Source organism: Pteropus medius, unplaced genomic scaffold (genome assembly GCF_902729225.1).
Source record: "Pteropus medius unplaced genomic scaffold, Ma_sr-lr_union100, whole genome shotgun sequence".
Lineage (NCBI taxonomy): Eukaryota > Metazoa > Chordata > Mammalia > Chiroptera > Pteropodidae > Pteropus > Pteropus medius.
The window spans coordinates 14768722-14787601 of record NW_024349799.1 but is presented as its reverse complement, the minus strand read 5'-3'; the positions used below and the strand labels follow the sequence as shown (position 1 = coordinate 14787601).

At 40.6% G+C, this 18880-nt stretch overlaps 2 protein-coding genes across 6 annotated transcripts; one reads left to right on the top strand and one right to left on the bottom strand.

Annotated features, from left to right (window-relative positions):
• Positions 1–2086: 2086 nt before the first annotated feature.
• On the bottom strand, positions 2087–10702 carry LOC120621184 (uncharacterized). The gene is made up of 4 exons (XM_039886539.1): positions 10685–10702; positions 10087–10490; positions 9681–9894; positions 2087–7011 (listed from the first exon to the last, which is right to left on the bottom strand). The coding sequence occupies exons 1-4, from the start codon at positions 10700–10702 to the stop codon at positions 6832–6834; spliced, it is 816 nt and encodes a 271-aa protein (XP_039742473.1). The 3' UTR covers positions 2087–6831.
• Positions 10574–18304, top strand: TLCD3A (TLC domain containing 3A). Of its 5 annotated transcripts, XM_039886237.1 has the most exons (5): positions 10603–10822; positions 11259–11342; positions 14657–14861; positions 15993–16088; positions 16592–18304. In XM_039886237.1, the coding sequence occupies exons 1-5, from the start codon at positions 10701–10703 to the stop codon at positions 16859–16861; spliced, it is 777 nt and encodes a 258-aa protein (XP_039742171.1). In that variant the 5' UTR covers positions 10603–10700; the 3' UTR covers positions 16862–18304. The 5 variants fall into 5 exon arrangements, with proteins under 5 accessions (XP_039742175.1, XP_039742174.1, XP_039742173.1 ...); XM_039886238.1 differs by lacking the exon at positions 15993–16088 and having other exon boundaries at positions 10595–10822; XM_039886241.1 differs by lacking the exons at positions 14657–14861; positions 16592–18304 and having other exon boundaries at positions 10574–10822; positions 15993–16050.
• Positions 18305–18880: the final 576 nt, after the last annotated feature.

Below are 18880 nucleotides of genomic sequence, written 5' to 3'. Positions count from 1 at the left end.
GTAATGGGGTACATCTCTGAGGTGAGCATCAGATAAAATGGGAAAAAAAACCAGGCACCCCCAAATGAGGAATTTTCATAACATTTCTCATTGTGCCAAAAAAAGTGTAAGTATATAGGATGGAAATATTAGGTAGTTTTAAAATAGCCTTTGTTAATGGAATCTAGTGAGATCTCTCAATTTCATGTGCCTCTTTCCATTTAGTGTTTCTTTCTGTTAAAAGGAATCTCCAATATCCTGTTATATTTGCAACTGGTTTCATTGTTTTTGAAGTAGATGTATAATAATATATTAAGTAGACATTGAACAGAGGATGTTATTTTTTTAAGATCAAGATGATGTCTCTATTCCATTTAAGCTTCCTTTTCTGTAATGACCTTCTGAACAGCTGGGTTTTTTGTGAAACTTCTTGTAAAAAATTGCAGATGTCTGAATTACCTGATCCTTACCCACTAAATGCCAGTAGCATAGCCCCTTCTCCCAACATTATGATAACCAAAAATACTCCCCACAAATTTCCACATGCCCCCTAGGACTTTTGAGCACAATCACACCTAGATCCTGTTGTCACTTAGATCCAGGCTGACTTGTAGTGGAGGAATATAGTTCAATTTTTTTGGTGCTCCTTTATGGACTGTTTTTAGCACATGGCTTTTCATGATGACAGATTCTTTTGCTGTCCTTCATTCCTGAATTTTCTGAATATTCTGGACACTGGCATTGGTCCCTGATTGACATTCACATCATTCTGAATGTTTCCATATCCTGGACACCCAGTTTTGTTTTGATTGGTACTCTGGTTCTCTGTGCATGCACAGTCTTGCTAAACAGATCATAATCTCCAGCTAGCATCAATAGCTCCCCTGTTCCCACGGTCATAGCTCAGGCATTCAGTCCTGCGTATATGCTAGCTCCCAGTTGCTTCTAAGACCACTTCCCCATTGGCTATGTTGGGTTCATATTCAGTAATTCCTTCGCTTACTCAACAAAGTGATCATTATATAGGGTAAAATGACAACTCCTTTTGTGCAAGTCCTACACATTACAACAAATGCGAAAACACTTGTTTTTCTGTTGTATTCCCTGAGCTGGATCTTCAGCTGCTTCTCTTCTCCTGGTCTACACCAGTAGTTATTAATCTTGAGACTGGACCACTTGGAGGAGGTGAAGAAAAAAATACACATTTGCACAACATTTTGCATGTAAATTTAAGATAGGGGGAATTTCATCGAGTATTTCTCGAACTTTTTTAAAGCCCATGCCTCCTGCTAAACACAAACATCTTGCAAACAGCCCTCCCACACACAATATTCTGAAAAGAGGTGTGATCATCCCTCCAATCTTACAATCACTGATACATCCCTCCAATCTTACAATCACTGATACATAATTGATATCCATTTTCTACCAGCCAACAGTGTTTTGTCAAGGTAAACTTTTTAAGATCTACATCAGAAAACCGGTAAAAAGTTTTATTTCCTAAATATTATTCAAGATTCTGATCGCTTCCTCCACCCAATCCTCCACTGAGACTCATTGCTTTGAGAGACCACTCTCACAGCCATCATTAGTCTCCTCATCTTTTATATTCACACCTGGGTTTCTTCCCATAGTGTCAGGTACATATTGTCAACTGCCAGTGAAAATCTTTACTTGCTTATTCTCAATTCCTTTTTCTTTGCCTTCACTGTCCTTGCTTAGGCATTTATCTGTTGAGTTTAGAATTTAGCTTTTAAGGGTATATATAATCCACTATGCTAAACAATAGTGGTTTTAGGGACTAATACAATACAGTGCATTTGCATAACTTAAATGTTTTCATCTATGTTATTTCTTAGTCTTTACCATAATCCTTGAGGTAGGTAGGAGAGTAAGCAGGATGAGGAGCCAAGGTCACTCAGCTAAGTATTGGCCTGCTTGACTGACACCAAAGTCTGCTATGTTGCTTTTACTCTTCTGCCTCTCTGACCTCCTGAGTTAGGTCCTGTTATGGCAGGGAAAAATCTTGGAAAAATCAAAACCATTGCTTTCCAAGAGCTTACAGGACACTGACATTTTAAAAAATAATGACACCCAAAGCATGTTATATGTATATCATGTTTTTAATAATATCACCTTTTATGTTATTTTTCAAGGCAGCATGCTTTTAACAAATTTCTAACTATATTTCAAAATACTCGCATGTACACACTGAACGATGTTCTACAGAAAGCTAAGCGGGTTTAACAGAGCCAGTACTTTCTAGGTGCTTATTATGATTTTTCTTTTCTTTTATATTTATGTAATAATGACTTGTTTTTATTGGAAAAACTCATACGACACAGGAAAATGTAAGTCACTCTTAATTCACCTCAACCTATATACACACAAAACTCACATGTATATATATATACACTTCTCAGAGGAAACACTGTTAACAATTTGGTGTTTTTCTTTCCAATCCTTTCTTTGCATGATTATATTGCAGTATATGTACCAACCATATTTATAGTTTTTTAAATCATAAGTTATATCTCACTATACTTATTATTTGGTGATCTGTTCTTTTCCCTTTAACAGGATGTTCTGGAGATCTTTGTATTTTGACCTGTCTCTCCTTTTAATGTTTATATCATATTCCATAGTTTGACCATACCATAAAATATTTTATTAATTTATTACTGGATATTTAGATCAATTGTAATTTTTTTGCTATTACAAACAATACTATTTGTAATACATATTTATATTTCTACCAGCATTGAAAAAAGTACCTGTATCTTTGTATCTTTATGTACACTGATATTATCAGTCTTTTAATATTAACTTATAAAGCTCTTATTAGCCTTTTGTATTTCTTCTGTGTATTTCTGGTTTGTATCATTTGAGTAATTCTTTGGGTCATTTGTGTTTCTTCATAATTTGTAGGATCTCTATTCTGGATATTAACCATTGCTCTGCTATATAGTACAAATATTTTTTTTCTAAATTGTTGTCTTTTAACTTGTTACTAGTACCTTTTGATGTACTGGTTTTTGTTTTGTTTTTAATGTACACAAATCTGTCATTTTCTATATGACATCTGGGTTTTATGCCTTGTTTGGGAAAGCTTTCTCTAGCCTCTGAATTATAAAAATATTTTTCGAAATTTTCTTCTGATACATTTATAGTGTTGCTTTTTATGTTTAACCTCTGATATATCTGCAGTTTGTGTCTGGTGTGTGGCAGGGTATTGTATTAGGTTCCTATGGCTGTCATAACAAATGACCACAGGTGAGTGCATTATGACAGCAAAATTTATTTTCTCACAGTTCTGAAGGTCAGAAGTCCGAAGTCAAGGTGTTGGCAGGTTTGATTCCTCTTTGTAGGCTCTGAAGGTGAAGCTGTCCCATACCTCTCCCCTACTTCTGGTGGCTGCCAGCAGTCCTTGGCCTTCCTTGGCTTGTAAACACATTATTCCAATCTCCCTCCATCTTCACATCACCTTCTCTGTTTCTGTGTACTTTTCTGTCTCTCACGAGGATACTCTCATTGGATTTAGGGCCAACCCTAAACCAGTATGGTCTCATCTCAGTCCTTAATTATATCTGCAAAGAGACTTCATTTCCAAAAAAAAGTCACATTCTGAGGTTCTGGGTGGACTTGAATTTGCGGGGAGCACTATGCGGCTAATTTTATTTTTTCCAAAAGGAGGTAAATGGTTTCTGTGGTTTTCTTACATAGTCCTTCGTTTCCTCACAAGTATGATGTGCTTGCTTGCCACAGATTAAATTTAGTTGGTCTGGTTCAAGATTCTGTTCTGTTCCACTGATCTGTTTGTTTCTTCTACACTGTTTCAATTACAATAATTGTGGTCTATCTCTACTTTTATTAATTATAACAATTTATAGGATGTTTTGATGTATTGTAAATTCCTCTCCTCCCCCCAGTGTTCTTTATTCAAATATTTCTTGGCTACTTTTTCATATTATCTCTAATTCACTTAAATTTTAGAAAGAGCTTATTGAGTCCATTAAAAACATGCTGGGGTTCTGATTGGAATTATATTGAATTTATAGATTAATTTGGGGGAAATTGACATGTTTACAGTATTGAGTCTTCCCTTTAGGGCCATGTTCTCCATTTAGGCTTTTATGTCTTGCATATTTCCTGTTAGGTCTAAAACTAGTGATTTTATAAATTAAAAAAAACAACATTGTAAATGGTCTTTTTTTTCTATTAAATTTTCTAATTGATAATTTCTAGCTTATAGAAAAGCCATTTATTTTTGTACATTGATCTTCTATCCAGCTACCTACCTCAATTACTTTGTTCTGTATTTCAGTTGATTTTCTTAGTTTTTCTTGATAAATTACCATATTGTTTGAAAATAATGATAGTTATTTTTCTTCCTTTCCAAAGTTAAAATCTTTTTTGAGTGTTTATGTATGTGTTGTTATATCGGCTAGGACCCCTACAGTAGAGTGTCAGACAGCAGCAGATTGAGTGAACATGGTACTTAGAATTTAAATAGAAGAGACATATAAAGACAAACCAATCAAGCCACAGATACTTCAAAAAGAAACAATGGACTTCTATAATACATAACAGAAGGAAAGTGGCAGAATCTTGAGTAGCAAATGCTCCTTGTCCTTCTTCCTCTTGTACTAATAGTATTTAAAACCTAAATCCTTCTAAGACTTACACTAGACAGCTCCGTCACGTTACCTGGCAACATGAGAATTTGCTCTGCTTGCAGGCAAACCTATTTCAGCCTGGCTCATAACTCAACAGTTCATTCAGTCTTTAGACCGACCATTAATAGTTTGTGAGGTCAGTCACAGACAAGTGGTGACACTCAGCTGCCACATAGGCATGTGCTCGTATACTTGAGGCTGAGGTTCTTGTTGCTATATATAATTGCTTCCCAAATAATACTTTTAAGTCTTTGTAACTAAAAAGCTTTCTCTGCATTGTTTTTAGTTTCTGGCCATTTAGGTTTTCACCTATAATTTTGTTGAGACGTTAACTCTTGGGTTGAAAGTGGCTGTGCCTGGTAAAAGACTAGTCTTAGCTTCACAAAGAATAGCTTTCCTTCACTCATTTCTTCACAAGTATCAGGCGCCTACATAATTGTAGTTTAGTAAACAGGTTAATAGAGCTCAGTCTGTAAAAAAGAAAGAACTAGATACTGAAAGAGGAGCTTGGGTTTCTATAGATATTATGATGCCCACTTTAAAGACAGAAACTGAGTGCTAATAAGGATGAGAATCTTAATATTTTTAAGGTTAAAGTTGCCAGAACAAATCTACTTTCCCCCAGTTAAGAATTCCTTTTAAAACCAGTAATAACTGACTTTGAAAGATAATCTATAATTCAAATATCAAATTACTTGACACTAAAAATGAGGTTTCTGAGAATTTTAATAACATTGAAAATGCTTATAAGTGAAATATTAATGTTCAATTAATTTAAAGCATAATGTCAAATATATAATAAACACATATAAAGAAGGCTGGGAAGAATTGTACCAATGCTAATATCAGAGAGTAATATCTCTCAGTGATGGCATCAATTGTGATTATTAATTTCCGTAATAGGCATGTTTTACTTTTTAACATATTACTTGTATAATCAGAAAACCAAAAAAAAAAATCTTCTGAATTAAGCCACGAAAAGCTTTTATGGAATTACTTATGAGACACGAAGACACTAAAAATGACTGATCTGATCATTCAGGAAGGCAGCTGAATTTGTTCACAGTTATTTGCTGGTTCTAACTTATTTCAAAGATAATTTCTTTAATGGTTTGATGTCCTTGAATATTTTTTTAAACTTGAATTTAGAACTCACACTCTTTTAGTTAGGTGTGACCAATGGCAAACAAGCAAATTTTTGCATTTATAGAAACGAAGTGTGTATTTGAAAGTGCTTTGAAAAATATAAAGCAATACACAAAGGCAAATACTATATAATCAGTCCTTTGTGTAAATTATAGTTTTTTATTGACAGGAGTCGTTATCATTGTGTACAAGAGTGGACTTCCCTGTGGTATGCAGCTGTGGTCACTGTTTATAGAAGCCATGTGCTTGGGGTGTGACTGTGGTTCTTAGACTTACAGTTTGCCTTTGCAAACAGTCCAGGATAAAATTGAGGAAGCTGCAGTCTGAAAGCTGGCTAAGGCCAGGCCCAGGGTATCTTCAATCCAATGGCTATTTATTCAGAAGCTTAACAGCAAGTAACTATGCTGCAGAGATAACAAAATAAAGAAAAGTAGTCCCTGGCCTGTGCCCAGCACATAGTTCATATATTTTTTTGAAACTATCTCATCTAATCCTCATGGTCACCCTGCAAGGTAAGTAGAAGAATCCCCATTTTACAGGGAGGTTAAATAGTTGTCCCATGTCACACAACTTATGTATAGCAGAGTAGGACTGAAGCTCAGGTCCTGTAATCCTAGACCACAGTGCTGTATGCCATGGCTGCCTCCTGGACCCACAGGCCCTATCTACCCATCAGAGGTATGCAGTCTACAAGGAAACACATATACAGATATCAGTGCAAGACCATATTGATAGAGTGTTTTATGGAATGCAAAATGCAGGACAAAAAAGAGGCCATTAATTTCCTCCTCACCACATTCTAAGTCCTAAGAACAAGTTGCATCCTTATTCGTGCCATGTATCTTCAAATGTAATATGGCTTTTGTTGATGCTAGCCTGAAGAGAATGATGTTCCATAGAAGGCTGTCACTTTCTTTTTCTTTGTACACCTCATTTTATCTTTCTTTATGTCTTACAGCCCTTTTTCTTTTGTTCACTTGTTGTGAATTCCAATCTCCGGGTCTGTATCTCTATGTCCATTTTCCTGTGCCTAAGGGTGTATCTTGCCCCTCCCCCCACCATAACTGTACATTGGTAGCAAGGTATCTGGCCAGTACAAAACAGTCTTTTCCAATGGATATTCTTCCTGTGCTTTTTCTCCATGTCTCTTCTCATCACTGCATTTCTCTTTTTGCCCTCCTTCTTCCTCTGTCTCTGCTTCCAGATGTCTCTAATACAGAAATAAAGTACAGATCTAAACAAAAATTTTTTTATTTCAGAATCATTTCATTTTCTCTGCTCTGATTTTTTTAAGTAGGTGAGTGGATGGAGACATCCAAGTTCTCTACAATTCTGGAGCTAAATATGAAGGTGTTTCATGTGTGATTCTCAATCATTTTTCAAACTAAATTGTTTTTCCTAAAAAAAAATGTAGGTGCATTTTTCTGAATAAGAAAATGTCTTTGATCAAGGATAGCAGCCCACATATCACATATCTCAATGACATTCACTTGTGTATTTTAAAAGTAAATATAGTATTTTCAGTTTAAGGCTGGAAAACTGGGGAGCAGACATGGGGACACTTCTGCATCCTATCCCCTCTTGGTTTCTAGATTTGAGCCGAAAGTAATGACAGAGATGGAGACCAAAAAGCAGGATCATATACCTCAGTGGCAGAAGAAACCACTGAGCAATCCCATCATAGCCCTCCAAAACTTGGAGCTTTATAAATTCCTGTTCAAGGGGTGAGACTCTGATTTGGTAAATGAGGCTTATCCTAACATCTGGTAACCCAAACTTTACTCTTGAAACTCACACAAGAAATGTAATTAAAAACTCCTTAAATCCCAACCCTACAGCATGAAGTAGTTAAAATCACCCTGGAACATGAATCGGGAGCCCCATGTTCTTACTTGCGACTGGCCACTTCATAAGGTGGCAAGTCAGTTTACCGTTCTGCACTTAAATTTCTTCATCTATAAAATGATAATATTTTCACCTAACTCACTGGGATACTTTGAGAACCAAGTGAGATAATATATGTGAAACTGCTTTGAAAGATTATAAAGTTATGTATATATAAAATGATGTTAATAACAGCAGCACCAGATCCCATAAACCCCACCCACACATTTATATTTGTGAGTAAATAGTAGGAACAGTGGTTATTAATCAGAAACTACATTGTGAAAAAAGAATTACTCTCTCCTTGCTTATCAAATTTGAAAGCAGTATAGTCATTAAGCAAATTGACCTTGAAGGTGGAAAGTACTGAATTCAAATCCCAACTCTGCCATCAGCAATGACTTTGGGCAATATTTTAATTTCTCTGGGTCTCATTTTGCTGACACACACACAGTGAGGATACTAGATTTTTCGTGAGGACCCAATGAGATAATGCATGCAAAATGTTTGACATAGTGCCTGGCACATAGTAAATACTCAATAAACATTAGCTTAAAAAGTATCAAATATTTCTTGAGCACTTACAATGTGCTGGGCCTAACCCGGGAAAAAGAAAAGACATGGTCCTGTTTCAAAGAGCTAACATACAAATAAAAACAGGTGAGAAAATGAATTTATAAATCTGCCTGGAGATACAAGTAAATAGAAATCTTCTTGGGAGAGAAAGCATTTGACTCAAGGCTTCTGAAGGGTGAGTAGAAGTTTCTGTCCAAAAGGCTTGGTGCTTTTTATTTGGCTTTATCATTTGCCCACAGGGGTTTGATCCCTTGAAAAGTCAACGTTCATGTTTATGTTTGTTGGCTTTCTGGTGATTCAACCTAAACATTCTGGTGACTTCATGAATATGGCACTGGAAACTGATTTTACTTGCTATTTTCTATACGTGAACCATCTGTCTTGTTTTCTTCTCATAGACTCCTTAGGAGTTACACAAACAACTTGTTGCATAGGGTATAGATTGGTTCTCACCGCCTAATAGTGTTAGCATCCTTGGTGCACGTTGCTGATCCCATTAAGGAGAGAAGGCAAGGAGGACTTGTAATCACTTCCCTCTCTCTGGAAAATCTGGAGCTCAAGGTGACTGGGATAAATAGGTAGGAAATAAAAAGTGGATGCACAAGGATTTGATCTTCTGGAGAGAATGGAAAGTTTATGGATAGCTGGCCTTTGTCCACATGCAAATGTGAAAATACAGAAAGCTTTGTACTGGCCAGATACCTTGCTACCAAACTGAAGTGTCTCTCTCAGCTCACCGAGAATGTTAGCAGTAAATTTGGAAGTTAGAGATGTTGCCCTAAGTGGAAAATTCAACTTCAGACTCTTCTTTGGGTTTTCTGCCTTATACATGTTGGCTAATCCCTCAGCTTAACAACATAAAGGAAGATGTTAAAAGCTGTGTTTACTCTATAGCTGCTTCTACACCAGTAACTGCCATGGTAGAGAAATTTAATTGGCATCTAACAGAAATCATGTTACTTTATAAAAGTCATATAATCTTTAAAAATTAGAGCTGGAAGAGACTTAAAGAGCTTGTAATTCAGCCTCTTCATTTCACAAATGAGGAAAGCATGGCCCAAAGTGGCTGAGAGGGGCTGTTCCAGATAGAGTCCTCTTATGGGGCTTTTGTCAGCATTTTGCATTATGGTGACTTGAAGAGCTCCATTGTACTTTTCAGGTGCAGTAGACATAAATGAATTGTATTTCTCCCCACATTTTTTAGCTGAGAAAGATATAGACCAAAGCAAAGTAAAACTTGGGTAACTCCTAAGAGGGAGAGAAGCTGGTAAAACTTAAGTTATTGTATTGGCCCATGTGATTGGTGCCGAAAATGAACAGATTCCAGCCCACTGAAATTTAGGGCACCTGGCCGGGAACTTTTAAATAAGAACCATTGTCAACATCAACACCAAAACAATCACCGAGACTGGGTAGTACCTTGACCCAAAGCCAAGAGGTAGCACCGCACAGTACCACAGAAAATCTATAGATAGGAAATTCCATCGCGATATGGAGTTTGAGAGAGGAACTGCTGGATTCTGTAGCAGGATTTAATGTTTTTCCGAGCGACGCCCTCTGGAGAAACTGCAACAGTTGGCAAGACGTGGAAAAGCCATCTTTGGCCTGCAGAAAGATCATTTCCTTCACAATCCTATTTGAAAGCAAGAGTGCACAGTAGATAAACCAGGTCACAGAAAAGCAGATTGCCACAAGCTCACTAGCCTTCTCCTTCATTCCCCCAAAGAGAGATGCCCACCGCACCATTCGCACCAGGCACTGTTCGTGCCTGGAGGGCTCGCCTCACACTGATGGTAGAGAGTCTCGACTAAGTCCATTTTCCTACCTGGCTTTTTCGGTGGGCTCTGCCCTCACCCCGTCCCTCCTCCCAGGGCAGGGGAGGAGAGGAGGGCTGTGGCAGGTGCAGGGCATTTCATCTTTCACGCTGGTCCCCGAGGGAAGGGGAGGTGTCCGAGGCGACGGAACAGAAGTCCCGAGAGCCTCGACCCTTCCCGCCACTGCCTCGGCCAGGCGGCGGTTCGGAGAACGGCGGCGGACAGTGGCTGGCCGCTTGTCCGGGGCGCAATGTCGGCGTGCTAGGAACCCTCTGGGCCGAACGCGCCGCGGCCCCGGGTTCGGGCAGCAGCTGGCCTCCGCGGTCCGCTTGCCGGCCGGCCGGGGGAATCCGGGGGAGCCTCGCGGCCTCCGGGCGGCAGCGGCGAGACCCCGCCCCGGCCGGCCAGCCAGCGCCTATCGCTGCCGCCGGCCTGGTCACGCGGAGAGTGGCGCTGCAGGCTTGGAGCCAGCGCTGGGCGACTGCCAGAGTTACGACTGGCCAGGCGGGGGTGGAGGGTGGAGGGTAGAAATAGGGGCGGGCGGGCCGCGCCAGTCTCGGAGCCGCGCGGAGCCGACCTGAGCCTTGCCGAGAGCGCCTAGCGAGGCGCCGAGCCCTGAGCACCCATGCTGCTGTTGCTGGCCTGGGGCTCACTCTTCTTCGCGGGGCTCTTCGTGCTCTGCACCTGGTGGCTGCGCCGCGCGTGGCCCGAACGCTCCGACCACGATTGCGTGATGATCAGCACCAGGTACGCTGCGAGGCCGGCGCCGCCCGCCCCACCCAGCCGCGCACGGGCTGCACAGCTCCCCGACCCGGCTGCGCCCTGCCCTGCGTGGAGTGAGGGCGGAAAGGGGGGGGGCGACAGGAAGCGAGGGGGCTGCCTCCTGGTTGCTTGCCCCTCTCTGCGGCGCTGGCCTGGGCTCTGGAAACTCCCTGTGCGTCCTGTCCTGGAGGGAGAGGGGAGCAGGTCGAAGGGCTGTCCACGCTGGTCAGGATGGGGAAGGAATCCTGCTCCCCACATCTGCTAGCTGCCCTGGGGGTCGGGAGCGCGGCGGCGGCCCTACTAATTTCTTCCTGGCGCTGGCAGCCTAAAGAAAAGTAAGGTTGAAGAGTTTTGGCTTTATTCTGTCCATGGGACTGCACTGATTTCCCCCCCACCCCTTTCTTTTTCTGCTGCTCTTTAGGGTGGTTTCTTCAGCGCAGGCTATATTAGCCACCGGGTCAGGGATCGTCATCATCTGCTCCTGTAGAAACGTGGTCACCGACAGGTAACATCCAATGCCAGGTGAAAGAAACACAAATATCAGTGCCGAACTTTTTCGAAGTTTGCACATTTTAGTGGCTCGCAGGCACTAGTTCTTTATCAGCACATGCTATTGGATAGCCGATTAATGGGAAAATTTGGGCATCATAATTAGTGCCCGCCTCCTCTCCTTACCTATTTCAGCATGGCTACCTTAGGAGAAAGTAAATTGAAGAAATGCTAGAGAATGACAGAGTCTAAACCTGATCTAAGGTGGCATGTGAGAAGACAGTATGGTCCATTGATCCAAGTTCTTTATGAACTTGGAAAATTATTCAGAAGCAAGAGTGTGGCTTTTGGTTCTTTTAAGTGATCTCACTGGGGTCCTGCTCTGGAGCATTTGTTAGCCAAGATATGTGCAGTGTGGTTAGCAAAGCCTTCCTATGGAAAGGAACAAATCCACTACCACTTTCCTTACAAATGCTGCTCTTGTCTTTCCTCTGAATTTTCTAGAGGTGGTGAAGAGGTTTCTAGTGCTTCCAGAAAACTGACTTGTATGTGTGTTAGAGCTCTCAGTTCAGAGGCCCGTCAGGGAATGCGCATCTAGTGAAACAAACCATAAAGACCAGGGTGATCTGCTTTGTATAATATTTAGACCTGAGCAATGGTGGTGTTTTGTTTTCGAAGCCATTTTTTTTTCACCTGTCTTCCTAGAACCACTGTTACTTTCTCCCTATTAAATTGAAGAGCTCTAGTCAAATATATAGGGAAAGTATGAGCCTGATCTTTTTGTCATGCTGACTCTGCAAAGTGTCTCTCTTTTCACCTGTTGAGACTGGAATGGGAGAAGGACCTGAGTGGGTCATCTGTCACACTGAGGCCTGCACATAGCATCTGCATCTTACCTGGGATTAATCTTGCCATCATGATTTTCGTGCTTATCTTCTTATGCCTCTTTGTAGACAAAACCAGTTCTCAACGATCCATTATGGATGCTGAGAGGAGACAGGTCAAGTGACTTTGATTGCATACACCAAACGCTAATAGCATTTGCTTGGCCAGATTCAATTTTTATTTTACTCGAGCATTTTGTGATCATGAGGCAAGCTCCCTCACTGCTCCGGTTTGTCAGATTAAACTTAAAACCAGTCCCTTCTGCAAATATTAAGATAAATGTGGCTCCTCAGCACTATCTTGAGCTGACACGAGGGCAAGCAGCTATACAGTTCAGAAAAGGATATTTATACACTATTAACTTTCAGTTATACAGCACCACTGTTGTGTTTTCTTCTTAGAAACGGTGTGTTTTAGTGGCTTGAGCATGGTGTAGCAAAACCTGAGTTTTGGTTTTCAGGTTCTTCTTTTGTGTATCTTTACGTCTTAGATTCTCTGATTGCAAAATGGAGACAGACTCATTTCTGTGCCCTCCATCTTCACATGGATGCTCTAACGGCACCTAGATCATCTCTTAAAAAAAAAAAAAAACAGCTGTTAGGCTCTTATACACTCAAATATTTTTCTATTATATGCCTTTTCATTTTATGCTTTTATGTAGGATGTCTATAGATAGGAACGAAGGTGTACCTATAAATCCCCTCAAATTATATGCAGAATGTAGTGTAGGGCCAAGGATTTTATCGGACTCTTAAAGAGATCCTGATCTCTAAAAGGACAGCTCTAGGCAATTTTCTTAATTTAAGCATTTGTAGTTGGATAGTATTTTTTACGTTTAAAAGGACTTTCACACTTTTAGTTTTTTAATCTTCACAATAACTTTGTCAGGGAAGTAAGTCAAGGATTGTTATCTTCATTTTATAAAAAAAGCTAAATCCCAGGCAAGTGGTAGTTAATATTATAATCTAGATCTTGCTAATAAATCTTCAGAGAATTCTACCAAACAGCCACAATTTCAGATCTTATTCAATCGGTACTGTGTACAAAATATTAAAACCTTAGATTCCACTCAAGGGGAGTGGCCAGTTATATTCCAGCTCAGCTTTTAGTAGCTCTTCATAGTCATTTAACTTGGAATTGTTTCAAGAAAGTGATGAAGACCATAGCCCGGCAGTAGAATTAAGATTGCATCTTTTTGCCTAAATGGAACTTGACTAATTCATTCATTTGTATATGTAAAAGACACACACACACACACACACACACACACACACACACACACACACTCTTGCCATTCTTTGTTTGCCTGTTTCTTTGTTTATTCATTCTTGAGTTATGCTTTGGTAAATGCTCAGGAACAGAAACTTGAAGGGCACTCTTACAGAGTATATTCCCAATGTTGCAGTTTGTGGACTAGCTACTTAGGAAATCACCTGAGACAAAGTTACAACTACAGATTTCAGGGCTATGAGCAAACCACTTAGAGTCTTTGGGAGGTGGAGTCCTTAACAAGCATTGCAGGTGATTCTGATTTTCACAGTAGTTTGAAACTGAGACCCATAAAACTAAATTGTTTCTTCTATCTAACACATGGATGCTCAATGAAAATTTGCTGATTTAGTGACTCTGATCCTTTCCAGTATAGTACATTCAGTTTAGGTGTTTTTTTCCTCATGAGTTTTCTGCAGAATTATGATTTATCATTTGGGAATTAAATTATAGAAATTACAGACTTTCCTTCTAATTGGCTCTAGGGCAGTGATAAACTATCATTTCCACTCAGCAAATATTGATTTTAGACAAATAAAAGGAACACTGTCTTTTGTCCCACCTTCTCTTTTGATATGCGAGTGCTGTAAGGTACTCTTGAGCTCCGGGCTTATTTCCAGACATATTTTTCTTAATGAGTGGAATTGGGATTAGCCATAGAACTGTAAAGAAAATGACCAGGGTTGCTTGCCAGAAACTCCTAGAGTGGGGTTACAAGCAGATGCAAGAGGAAACTCCCAACTGTTGAGTAACGAGTGGAGCTAAACTGGAAATATTGGATTGGGATTTGGGACACTTTCCAAACCAGTTTCTTGGTGGGGCTGTTGAATCATTGGTATAGATAACCATATTAGTCATTTTATATCACAAAATGCCAGAAAATCCATTACAATTGAGTAGCTAAGTCAGGCAAATAGTGACAGCTAGTCACTTAAACACATGGTGTTGAGTGAATTCCTGCTTTCTGCCTTTGACACTTGCACGTTTGCTCTGTAATTTACAGAAAATTGTTTACTATCCTTATTTATCAGTTTCAGCATCTTCATTGTAAAGTATTTGGAGTAAAAAGAGCTGATTAATACAAAGCTGAAGGGAATGTGTTTGAGAAGTTAGCTTTGAGCCTTGGCAATTGATATCCATAATTATTTCATGGACCACTCATATGCTTTCTTTCAGGCACTGGCTTGCCCGAGAATATGTCTGGTTTTTGATTCCATACATGGTCTATGACATCTACGCCATGTACCTCTGTGAATGGTACCGAACCAGAGAACCGAACCGCAGACACTCCCTCACCATTTTTCGAAACTTCCTAAGTAAAAACCGCCTCATGATCACGCACCACATGGCCATTCTGTTGGTCCTAGTGCCAGTTACACAGGTATGGCCTCCCAGGACATAGCCACAGCAGCATTGGTCACTCATTTCTCCTGTTGAACTGGGTATCCTGACCAATACTTAGGAGTCAGGATTGCCCCCTTTTCCTTTGCTTCCCTACTGCACTCATGTCTCCTCATGATAGCACTTCTGCAGTTAAATCTCCCAGGCAAATCATGTAGAAAAATTAAATCTGAAATGTTTCTGATCTCCTTTGCCAGCAACCCTCCAGCCCTTTGTGATTCCCTAGCCTTTGCCAAAGGTTCTGTCTTTAGTTCATACAATATAAAAATATAAAATACAAAATGACATAAAAATTGTTTTTAAAAAATGAGAGTAGCTCAGTCAGCTGGTTATTTGCTCTACTACAGTGCCAGAGATTACTGTACGCTTTATTTTGATGTCACAAAAGGACACTCGCAAAGTAAATAGCCTCCTAATTTCTCCCCAGATCCATTTTCCCGTAAAAACCCTAACAAGGAAGAGAGATGGGAAGGCACAGAGGAAATTAGTAATTTCTGAGTGCCTACCAGGTGACAGTCGCTTGATTTAAAAGCTCATAGCTTTCTCCTAATAATTAGAAATGATTAGAAGTAATCAGGAATTGTTAGCCCTCTATCATAGATGAAGAAACTGGGGCTCTAAGAGTTTACATACCTCACTCAGTGGTACTAAGTGGTGCTATTCTACTATGCTATGCTACTTTTTTGAAAAGATGAAAGTAGAGGTAGAGTGCAGTACATTCTTTAAGAAGTCTCCCTAACATCTAGCACCAGGCCTGGCACATATTTTGTTGAACTGTACTGGCTAAGTGCCCTTGGCATGACTAAGTTAGATACCCAAAAGTAGGCTGCAGAGTTCTTTCTGGCTGACATTGAAATTCAGAAAAAGCTTGGTGTGTGATGCAATCAGCAGATCTGAAGTTGCCTTCGGATCCTAGGTATTTGACAAGCAAAGTGCCATTGCTATGGAAGCAGCAGAGTGTTACATGGGTCTACACGTATCCATTTAGCATTTCCCTTTCTATCCATGGTCTCTCATGGTTACCCTTTTCGACAGCCCTAGTTAGAATTTTCCTTCTGGTGGTTCCTTAGCCTCCATGTCTTATTTTCCTTTTTCCTCTTTTCATCTACAGAGGCTTAGGGGAGACCTGGGGGACTTCTTTGTTGGCTGCATCTTCACGGCAGAACTGAGCACTCCATTTGTGTCGCTGGGCAGAGTTCTGATTCAGGCATGTATGGATAAAATGGCAGAAATAGTGCGGAGGATACGGACTCTGCTTTTCCTTGTCAGATCGTGGGGTTTGGAGAAATCTCTTAGTGCTAGGAATAGTGGGATAGGAGACCCTTGAACAGACTTAAAGGTCAGTTGGTCTTCCAAGCTAGTGGAGACAAAATTGTACGTTTGATTCAAATTTGATACAGTTCTTTATGTGTGTGTGTTTTTCTAGCCATGGATTTTTTCATCCACTGTTCCTGTGCTCCTGTCAGTTGGGTGGCTTAGGTCAAATTCAACATCATTACTGGAAAACTTATGAGGCTATATGCATATACATATATACATTATATGTGTGTGTATATATATACACACACACACATTTGTGTGTGTGGCAGTGCCCAATCATCTTTTCCAAGCTAGACACTTGGCCTTTACTGCTGTGGGACTTGGGCTAGTCATTCCCTGATGGCCCAACCTCTTGGTGACCCTGCATTCTCTTTTCCTCTTCTTTTGCAGCTAAAGAAGCAGCACACCCTTTTGTACAAGGTGAACGGAATTCTCACGCTGACCACCTTCTTTAGCTGTCGGATCCTTCTTTTCCCCTTCATGTACTGGTCCTATGGCCAACAGCAGAGACTAAGCCTGTTCCAAGTGCCATTCAAGATCCCTTTCTTCTGCAATGTGGCCAATGCCTTCCTCGTGGCTCCCCAGATCTACTGGTTCTCTCTGCTGTGCAAGAAGGCAGCCCGGCTCTTTGACACTCCCCCAGCTGAAAAGGATGGATAATTGCTCCAAGGAGTCAGGCAGTGAGGGTGCCTCCTCATCCTGGCTGCCTTCTCCACTCAGTATTCCATGGACCAAATAGTACCTTGGGTGGCCTCAGCCTTTTGGGTATTGATAAGCAGATGGGTATGAGTTTTTCAAAAGAATATTCATATTACCTCCCTCTTCTAACCTGCCCTTTTGCAAAAGCACTTTTTTCTTAGTAACACCTATTGGATCCTGTCAAACCTTCATTGACAGCAAGGTGGTTTTAATGCAAGCCCAAGAATCCTTCCTTGGGTCTTCTCTCAAGGGCTCTGGGAGGTAGAATCATGGGTTGTGGAGATAGGTCAACCAGGGTGATAAGTGTCTGGGCACTCTCCTGGCTCTAATATTGGTGGCTACCCACCTTCCAAACACTCAGGGCAGTATCCACACATACTGGGCCAGCAGAAGCAAGTGACGACTTAGGTCTTGAAATAATTTCTTATATTGGCCTGGGAAAATTGTGTGGGTAGGTAGTTTTTTATTGTTTACTAGATAACCCATTGGTCTTTTGCCTCAACCTTTCATCCATGTGCCAACGTTGAATTCTGTTCACTGACTTCCAGTCAGATGTCTCACTGGTGGTGGTGGTGGTGGAGGCAGGAGGCAGGAATGGGAACCTGAAGCACTTGAGGAATTAGGAAGGCCAATAGGTCAGCAACTTTGCAGGCCAATTTGGTAAGACCAGTGTCAAACTTGAGTTTGCTGTAAATAGTCACAAACACTATTCCTTTTTTAGCATATCTCCTTAAGCCCAGCTTTCCCCATATCCACACACTTAGGATGCTCTTAAGAACTATAGGGGTAAAGTGAAATGGTGGCTACCAAGCTACTTACTGGGTAATCTCACTCTTTGACACTATCCTTTTCACATGAAGTGGAAATGGATTTCTGTAGTACAAACCATGAGAAGTCTCATCTAGACTGCCTCTTGATAAACCAGAGCTTGTGATCCAAAGCCTGTTCCTATGTGGGCATACCACCATTTGGCCACACAAGGCTGGAGGGCAAGAGTGGAAGACAGCCCTGGCTAAAATATGTCCTGTGGACTGATTCCTTCACTACCATTTGCAAGTGGGAGCCTCTGGTGCCAACACTAATCATTCCTTATCAACTAGGATGGGTTTTAGAAACTGCTACCACGTAGTTTTTTTTTTCAAGTGGTAGTGAAAAACTAGATTTTAAGTGCCTTTTAATTCATTGTTGTCCATGAGTTTTTAAAGTACTGAATATGTGTCTCATTTTGACTGTCTTTAATGGGTGCCATTTAAAAAAAAAGGCAAAATGCTGTAATTTTGTTTACTATTGGAATATCTTTATAAATCACCCCTCGGTGATCAAATTGCACTAATATTTCCCAACTTATTCTCATTTGTGAAGTACATCAATACCAACTTCCATAAGACTCACCCCCTGACCAGACTTGATTGGCTGCTTGTGTGCTAGTTTCTGGTTCATGTTTATATACATGTAACTGGCAGAGATGGGGTGTTGGGGGGAGGGGGATATCTTAATGCTTTGAGTATCCAGGAGAGCCTACCTCATATCTTACCCTAACATGTTTCTGTGATTCATGGTCCTAGTGTTCAAGCACAATGGTCACATAACTTTAGGTCCTTTTTTTCTTAGGTGAATCCCAATTAGGAGTTGAGAGAGTGAAAACTCAAATTGTAGGCCCCAGAGCCAGCCCACTTTAGGTGGGGGAGGGAACCTGAATAATGCCCCATTTTGAGTGAGGTCATGGATATGAGGGTAATGGGGTATATATATCCTTTGCATTTCTTGCCTCCAAATTAAATATCTCATACTGGGCTCCAGTTCTTGCAGTATGACCTGGGCACCTTAAATTCACATTTTTATGCTTCTGCAGACACCATTCCTTGCTTCCAGTCATTCTCCAAAACTGCGACAATCCCTTCCAGGCAGAAGATAATTACACATCCTCAAAACACACCTCTGCTGTTTACCAGACCTAGTTTTAGCACAGCCCCTACTGGA